Source organism: Pelophylax lessonae (assembly GCF_965119305.1).
Source record: "Pelophylax lessonae genome assembly, chromosome: 4".
NCBI classification, from domain to species: domain Eukaryota; kingdom Metazoa; phylum Chordata; class Amphibia; order Anura; family Ranidae; genus Pelophylax; species Pelophylax lessonae.
In genome coordinates, this window is record NC_138771.1 from 517,119,000 (window position 1) to 517,127,938 (window position 8,939).

Genomic DNA, 8,939 nt, shown 5'->3' on the forward strand with positions numbered 1-8,939 from the left:
CCCGTACATTAGGGTAGCGGGGTTCCCAGGACCGTTACTTTTTGGTTTGTATGAACTTCTATTGGCCAGTCATGGGCTGATAGCAATGTATGTAGGGGTAACAAGAGCATGGATCAGCTTTGATACTACTAGGAAGTGCCAGAGCTTTGCCCACTCAGAGCAACCTGGCATTTAGAGCTAGCAGAATAGGCTGCTTGAGGTGCCTGCACTAAAAACCCAGCTGCAGCTTTTTTGTGATGGTCACATTAAGTAAGAAGCTGATTTTCTTCTAAGCATATTTTCTCAAGTCTTCTTCCAGGGCAGCATTGAGAGAAGGTTCCTTCCACCTTTAAAACAGGAAACGCCTTCTCCACCATTATAAAAAAAAAAAAAAAAAGAGACCAGTACCTCTGAGCCTCAGTTCTTTGCCCAGTGTTTCAGGAGTAAGGACCTATTTCCCTGCTGGGACCCGTGGTCCATAGCTTTTTTATTTATTTTTTTTCCCCTTCCAGAGATCTTCAATAAAAAGCCAGGCTGGGCAATTTAGATCTAGTGGTCACCTCTGGCCAATGATTGCACATAGACTTTAAGCTACATGCCGGTTTGAATGCGACAGTCCCATTCTGCTGGACTGGGGGCAGTCAGTGAGCTAAACTTCTCGCTGGAGTCTGTGTCAGTGTTACCCTGGCTGACAGACCCCACTTTGGTGGAGAGGAGGATCTGTCATGGGAGCCTTAATCTCATGCTGCATTGCTAGGTAGATGCCCCCTCCCTTTCTCCCTGGATGCTGTGTGGGGCATGAGTACTCTCTGGGGTGGTTGGCCCTGCAGGGTCCCCCTCCCCCGCCTCTGGTATTTCTTCCTGAACCCCACCCCCTTTTTCTCCCTGGCTAGACTTTCTTCCCCCTACCTCCCAGTCCCTGGTGCTTGGTTCAACGTCTCCCAGGATCCCTGGGTGGGAGGGGGGCCTTCTCAGTTGTCCCCGCGGGTTCTGCATTAGAAGGGATCCCGTTCAGGAGGTCGTAAGCCATTTTACATTGGGCTTTCCCATTGACTACCCTGTTCTTCTAGCCATGTGGCGGTGGCCATCTGTATGGGAGCTAGCTGGGCAAGTGCATGGCAGTGCTGGCATTGCCGGTGATCCCCTCTCAGGCTGGATACAGAGACGGTCCCTGGGACAGGAGAGCATGCTTTGAGGCACGCTCAGCATAGCAGCATCCACAGGTGACATCGTTGTCGCCACCCTGGTAGTCAGATGCTGGTAAGTCCTCCTACTTCCCTTTCAGCCTGTGAGGGGGCGCCTTTAGTCCCCCCTCCCCCAAGATGTCCTAATTATCGGCGGTACGTTGCCTGAATGGGTGGGCTGTATGGACTCTTAGGCGCACATGTACCCTCCTGATCCCTCTTTTGGAGGCAGTGGGTTCCTCAGGGTCGTTTGCCCTCCTTGTCTCCTTGGTGGAGGCAGCATTCGGGGTAAGGTGAGCAGGAAGCACCCCTGGCCGTTACCTGCTTATTTAGACATTTCTAAACCTGAGTTGGACTGTGATGCAGTCTCTGCATTTCCTGCCAGCCTTAAAAATGCTTCCCCTGATTCCCCCAGACAGCGAGGTTGAGTCCTCTGAAAATGCACAGGGGAAGGTGCTGGTGATTGCACTGATTACTTTAATGCGAGAGCGGCTTAAAATTGAGGACTCTACTTGGGGCACCCCTGTTTATATCATCATTTAGCGGGAATTGATAAATCCCAATCTGGGAGGAGGTTTGCTCTACGTTTGCTCCCATCCAGGCCCCCATCTCCTCCCGGGTAAACAAACGCTGCTTAGTCCCAATCTGACAGCTACTACAATCGCTATTGTGAGTCTTTGCCGTCGCAATCCCATACACTCTGCATCTCTCCCTGCTAGCTGCCTGTCAAGTTTTTTTCAAAGCTTCCCCCAGGCTCCTCCTGAACTGTGAGGTGTCAAGATGAGGACGAGCCTGGGAGGAAGAACTTCCCACAGACATCTGTAGCATCGTATGTCAGGTCTGTGTGTGAGGGAGGGGAAGTTAAACACACAACTGGAGGGGGCCAGAGTAGCTTATATTCGTGCTGGAGATGACCGTATTTGTGCTAGGAGGAGGGGGGACGAAGTGGATTAGTGATAGGAGGAGGGAGTTGGTGGTGGTGGGGGGTTTTGTGCTGGAGGAGGGTGTAGAGGAGGAAATATATGCAGGGAGGAGGAATTTGGGTGGGGGAGATGGGATTTGTTTAAGAAGGGAAAATTGTGGTGATGGAGGTGGGGTTAGAGGTTTTGTGCCGTAGGGAGATTGGGGGCAGGGTTAGGAAGGAAGGGAGATTTGTGCTGGGAGGTGGGTTGTGTTAGGGTTAATTGTGAGAGGGGGGGGACTTTGAGGGGGGCTGATTTGTTATGGTGGTTTGAGGGGGAGGATTTGTGCTTTTAGGGGTGGGGGGGGATATGTACTAGTAGGGGGAATTGGGGGGAAATTCTGGGGATGGTGGGGAGTAAGAGGTAAGATTTGGTCCAGGAGAAGAAATTTTCACAGGGGTAATTTAAGGTGTGTATGCTAGGAAGGTTAATTTTGGGGAGATTTTGCTAGAAAAGGCGAATGGGGGGGGGGGTAGAGTTATGGTAGTAGAGGTGATTGGGGTGGATTTGTGCTAAGAGGGGAAATTTGAGGCATAGAGGATTTGTGTTAGGAGGGGGGAATTTGAGGAAGGAGAGGATTTAACCTGGGGGGGGGGGGGGGCGGCAAAGATTTATGAAGAGTTGGGGATTGCATTAGAATTTTTTGCTGGGAAGATGTGGGAATTTGTTTGGGGGTAAGCATGCAGATTAGTGGTCAAATTGTTGTTAGGTGGAGAGGTTATTTTTGCTGACACGCAATGCTCATAGATCTTGGGGAGATGGTTGCGGTGGGTGGAACAGCACATTCTGGCTCTCTCCACTGCATATCCGAAATGATGGGACTTGGCAGGCAGATTACCTCAACGGGTGTAGCTGTAGGAGGGGGGAAGTACTTGGCCTATTAGGTGTGCTACAAAGTGAGGGAACACGCTTACAGGAAAAGTGAGCAAAGGGGTGAGCTCCTGTCTGCTGCTCCTCTTTCACTATCAATTCACAGTCTGGGGGCAGGGTTATGACCTAGCTGGTCTGCCCAAAGGCAGCAAAAACAGTAACCGAGTCAGGTCACCAGGTTGGTTCGGCTGTCTGGCTGAGCTGTGTTATTTGCCGAACTACCAATACAAATTCTTGGGCAGGGGAAAATCCTTCCCATATATGTATTTCAACAGTTTGCCTGGAGTTCTGCTTTAAACCAATTATAATTTTCATGTGAGATGTGCTTAGTAGGGATGCAGTAAAACAGACCTAAATAGGAAAAATAAAAAGGTTTTTGTCGTACTCGAACTGGAAGACTGCTGTTGGCAACAAATTAGATTTCATTTTCTGATCTGCCAAAGAGGCTAGAAGAACATAACCGGCTGGTAATAGGCCTCACAGAAAGTTCTTTGTTTGGACAATTTGAGGTTGATTTAGTAAATCTGGAGAGTACAAAATGTGGTGCAGTTCTGCAAAGAAACCAATCGGCTTCCAGGTTTTATTTTGTCAAAGCCAAATTGAACAAGCTGAAGTTAAGAACAGATTGGCTACCATACACAGCTGTACCAGATTTTGCACTCTTTAGTTTTAGTATATCAACCCCTTTTCAGTCACGAGGTCCAGATTCACACTGCTGACTTATGAGTACGTTTGTTGCCAGTCTCGTTTATCCTTCTCCATCCTTAATTTTTTGCAGCTTCTTTATGGAACAGAATAATCGAATATTCCAGACCCTCCTGGAGGTGGCGGCCAGTCAGGATAAGACTCTAACAGCAGATCATGCCCGCAGTATGGGCCTGGACCCGCAGGGTGACCGTAACTTTCTCCTGGACCTTTTGGAAGTTTATGGTTTTGACCTCATGCTGGTCATTGACAACCCCTGCTGTCCCTAACATCACACAGGACTCTGGTGAGCTGTCTGGTGCCTCTTCTGTAAATACCTGGATGTATTAGGCTGGGCAGGCCGGACAGAGAATTCAGCCAACAGGGGCAGAAGCAGAACTGGCAACATCTTAGAAGACTGGTAATGATGATGTGGAAGTCCTGGGGCTCATAGATCCAGCGGGCAAAATGTGAAGATTTTCAGGATAACTGAATATTGGTTACCAGGTTGGGGCTCCCTCCATGCACTGGAGTAATGAGGTTATTGGTTTGGTTGCGAGATTGAAGCCTAAAGATTCATGAAGAACGGGCGATGCGACAGGGTCGTGACAATTTTATTTTCCATTATTGGCACTAAGGATGATTTGAAAATGTTTCCACCTTTTTTCACAGGAACAAGCTGCACCCTACACTTTTAATCCAAAAGGCAAACTGCAGCTAGGGCTACTTTTGGGGGTTTAAACTTGTCAAGTATTTGACGTATAAGGGTAATCATAAGCAGGTGCAACATAAATGATGGTTTAACACTGGCCAGACTGTGGAATGCTGAGCTCTTAGCACCTGAGCAGTTGTGTTCTTCCTCCACACCTGCCCTTACTGGGATCTTGGAATACAGAGAGGCAGTGTCCTAGGTGGGGTGGACCTGGATGCCAAGGACTCTAGATGCCACAGGCTAGCGTTTTCTAAACAGTTAGCAAGTCTTCATGTGGTGTTGGGTTATGTTGTTGCCCTTATGCAAGTTCTTAAACAGTTTAAACCCTTGACAGTATTCATAATGGCATTTGTCTTTTAAAATGGAGAGCCTGTGGGTATATATAAAATGTACTGTGGTGTTGCGGTAACCCCTGCACATCAATGCTTGTTAAATGCTTAGGTGTGAAAAGGTGCCATTTGTTTAAATGGCCCCGTAACGCACCTTACCGATGGACAATAATGGCAGTGCACTAAAGTGTGTTGTGGTGCTGCAAAAAGGTGCTTGCATCCCTTGGTCATGCATGTGCACATCAGCGTGTTGTCGCTCCTTGCTCAGTGTGGTATCACGTCTGTCGGCAAAGTGCACTGGGCTGCTATTCAAATGAACAGCACCAAAGTATTTAATGTGCATTGCTGTAAAGCATGCATTACCGCAACACAATAGTGTAATTGCATCCTGTGCCTTAAAGGAGATCTCCATCAAATCACATCAGCTGGTGGAAGGCCTAATTGTGTCCTCAGTCCTGTTAGACTTGTCTATAGATCTGCTTTTAGCAGTTCTTTCAGATCTCCATCTACACTGGGTGTCAGAATTTCTGTAGGTCTGACCCCCAACTATCTGTCAGGGTAGTAGGACAGTTGGATTAAGAAGCATTGTACTTTGTAATTCAGGATACTGTAGGACAGCTGGCATTCGAATGTTTACATTTTTCTTTTTTACAGTTAATATGCTGTGGAGTGTTTCTTTATATAAACCTAAAACAATTAGGTTGCTTTATGCAAAAGAGCTGCTATTGTCCCCCTGTATAGCTGGTGTACTTCCTGCTCTACCCTCAATGGTCCACTATTAGGCACACACATCTGGTTTTGGTTAAACCTTCTTTTGCTTTTAGAACAGGTTGCAGTTCTTTGAGGCACAGAGTCAACAAAACTGTGGAAATTTTTCTAAGAGGAACTCCAGGCTCCCCTCATAATAATGAAGTCAGCAGCAACAAATTCTGTAGCTGCTGACTTTTAATATAAGAACACTTACCTGTCCAGGGATCCAGTGATGTCCTCACCCGAGGGAGCCGGCCTCTTAAGTAAGGGAAATCGGCTGTGAAGCCTTGCAGCTTCATTGCCGGTTTCCAGCTGTGAATGCACGAGTCGCATTGCACTTTGTGATTGGTCCCATAGTCTTCTGGGACCTGTGATGTGTTCTAGAAGGCTGTAAGGGAATGAGGGGGGTGAACTTCCGGTTCAGATCGCAGCGGTGCATCTGACTGGAAGTGGGAGTGGGCACCTGTCAAAACCAGGTGATCACTCATCCCCCTCCTCCAAAAAAAAAAATAAGTGCCAAATATGGCTGTAGAGGGGGATGCAAACAAGCTGAACTTCCCCTTCTGGGTGAAGTTCTGCTTTTAAGGTTTTGTTGCACATGTGTATTGTGCATAGATTTTAATTGCAGTATATAAACAGGCTATTTTTCGCAAACTAAGCAAAGCCAGCTTAGTGTAGAGTTGTCGCCTTTTTGTATTCAGATTTGCATCACAGGTAGATCATCGTATTATGGGGTAAGGTCCACACTGTCACAGTTGGACTGGCCCGCACCTCTCAACTGTCCCAAAAGTTTTATCTATTGTATATTCTCTGTGCGTGCTCCATAAATTACCCTTCAGCATCCCGATTGGCTGGCAGCTGCAAACCCTCATTGACTTTTTTTAATGGTGGGATGAAACTGCAACTGTCATCCTTAAGCCTAGTATACACTGCTAACCCAGTGGGCTAAACAAAATAAAAGTGACCGCTTAGAGGTCGAAGCAGCTGTATTATATGTTAGTACAGCAATCTCCCCTACTTTATTGTGTTCTGACAGGGGGCCAGAACACTCTGCTCTCAACCAATGGCTGAGGGTGCTGACCAATGATCGGGAGCTGGTCGGCAGACCTTTTTAAGTCATGCCACTTTGATAGAAGCCAGCTGCAGTACACACGGGCCAAATGTCGGACGGTTTCTATTGAATAGGCTGAGGCCGCCTGGCATTTGCCTCCTTGTGTTTGGGGCTTTATTCACGTACAATGCAGGACAAGCAGGTCTGCATTGTGAAGATTCCAAGGACTTGTCCATAATCTGGAGCATTGCCCCATTATTCTAATGAGTATGTGATAAGAGACAGACAGAATTTTGTCCAGTTCTGATGCAAAATATATAAAGTAATATATTGTAGCAAATGTTTACATAATGTGATCTGCCCAAGTCCACAATGAAAACCCTACAGCCACAATTCATTAATGTTGATGCATATAATAGCTGTCCCCAGATAGTAAATGGTAGAGTTTTGTATTATATGGCATCCCTAGCATTCCTGTTGGTGCTAAAGATCTGCTTACTTTTACTCATTGAAGGGGAGAAGCACAGCTTGTTTACATTGGCAAAGAATGCATGATATCTTTTTCTTTATGATTAATTGCTGACATGTGGAGGGGAAGGGGAAGCTATAGAAGAATGCTTTATTTTCTCTTTCTTTTTTAATTTTCTTATTTTTCATTATGCTGTAAATCATTGACTGTTGGAGCCATAATAGGTGATCTTTGATGATGCAAAGAGCAGTTCTAGTGTGATATCAATGCCCCTCTCTGTATCATTACATTTAGCTGCCATGGTAGAAACCCCATGATGCCCTGCTCTCAGCCTCTTGGGTTGAATGACGCTGGGTTTCATTCAGCCCAGAAGCGAAGCATTGCAGCCTACTGGGTGACCTTTTTTAAAAAAAAAAGAAAAATAAATTTGCCTGGTAAATTTACCAGGAGCTTGAACAGCTCTTTTCCATACATCAACCTTTTTATTTTTTTATTTAGAGCTAATTTTAGCAAATACCAGAGGCTGGAGTAAGTGGAGAAGCCAGTTTGTGGTATAATATAATTCATTGGTTTTAACGATCTGTGAGTTCCATTGGAACTGTGGACACTGCCCAGGATGGAACACAGGTGGGACCACAAGGACCAAGCTACTTTAAAAACACTGTTAAAGACTTTTACTTTGTGCTGCGTCTCTGTGGAGTCCAGCCGCAAACCACTGAAGAATGACCTTCATGTAAATAATACGTGTAACTTAATTTGTAAAGAAGAGGAAATGAAAATGTTTGTTGAAATGAACGGTTCTGCTAATTTAATGAAGATGATATGTTTATGTGATGAAGGGAATCTTATCACACGCTGCACTTTTAGAGAGACCATTCCATAGTCCTCGTTGGGTCAAATACATTTTTCTAAGTCATGTCATTCTCTACAAAGTCCACTCTGGCTGTGTCACTCCTTTACACTGCCTGCATTAAAGTAGATGTAAACCCTACCTGGATGACATTTTGTTTTCTGAGGCACTGTGTATCAAACAATTGTTATGTTCCCCTGGATCTGATTACTGCAGATATTGTGTGACATAAAAATTGCAACTTTCATCTTTTTATTTATTTTTTTTAAGAAAGGCTTCAGAAATTCTGAAAATATAGAATTGTTTATTATGATTGTTTGGCTAGAATATTGCCAATGATGCATATTTTAATGTGTGGAAAAACCGCTCCAGAGGTGAAGTGATTAAGGAAAGCTGTACAGAGATTGAAAACCACTTTTCTAATCTAGGATCTTTAGCATGTTAATGTAATGTAAGATTTTAGGGACTGGGTTTACATCTACTTTAGGATGCATTTAGCTGTGGTTCACAATGCAAGCAAAAACAAAAATCAACTGATCTTTCAACAATATGCTGCATTGTCCAAACAGTTTGTACCTATGTAGAAGCAAACTGAAATGCTTGCAAAGTGCTTGTGAATGTATATATTTTTGTTTTAAAAATGATATAAATGCAGGGTCTAGTAATGCATATAAACATGTGATTATGCATTAGGATGGCGATGTACCATCTTCTGTTAAGGAACATTTTTGAGCACAGGCAGGGTAAGCAAATGTGTCCTCAGGGCCCCTTTATGATTGTAGCCTAAGTTTTTAGGTTTATGGTAAAGTGCAAAATGTTCCTAGGGGGTAAATGACTGCAATGTACTGTGACACTTGGCTGGTAAGCAGGGGTGCGGTATATGGGGTTTGACGTTCTTCTATGGAGAAGAGGCCCTGTCATGCAGTTTTTTTTTTTAATCAAGGGACATTTGTGAATGATTGAAATTTTAAATTCCCTTGGGAGACCCATGTTTTGAATCTCTCCTAATCCATTAGATTGTTGAATTGGGGATTGGATTGGTTAGATCCATGCTCAGTGGCTTTCAAAATGGGAATGTGGCCTGATTATTTATCTAAGG

General features: G+C 45.0%; 1 protein-coding gene across 1 annotated transcript in view; it reads left to right on the plus strand.

The window, feature by feature from the left end:
• The window catches only part of DENND11 (DENN domain containing 11), a 49,438-nt gene extending 45,144 nt beyond the window's left edge, over positions 1-4,294 (plus strand). The window contains exon 9 of the mRNA XM_082252814.1: positions 3,774-4,294. Within this exon, the coding sequence (XP_082108940.1) occupies positions 3,774-3,969 (196 nt within the window). The 3' untranslated portion in view covers positions 3,970-4,294. The remainder of the gene's footprint in view (positions 1-3,773) is intronic.
• The last annotated feature ends 4,645 nt before the right edge of the window (positions 4,295-8,939 follow it).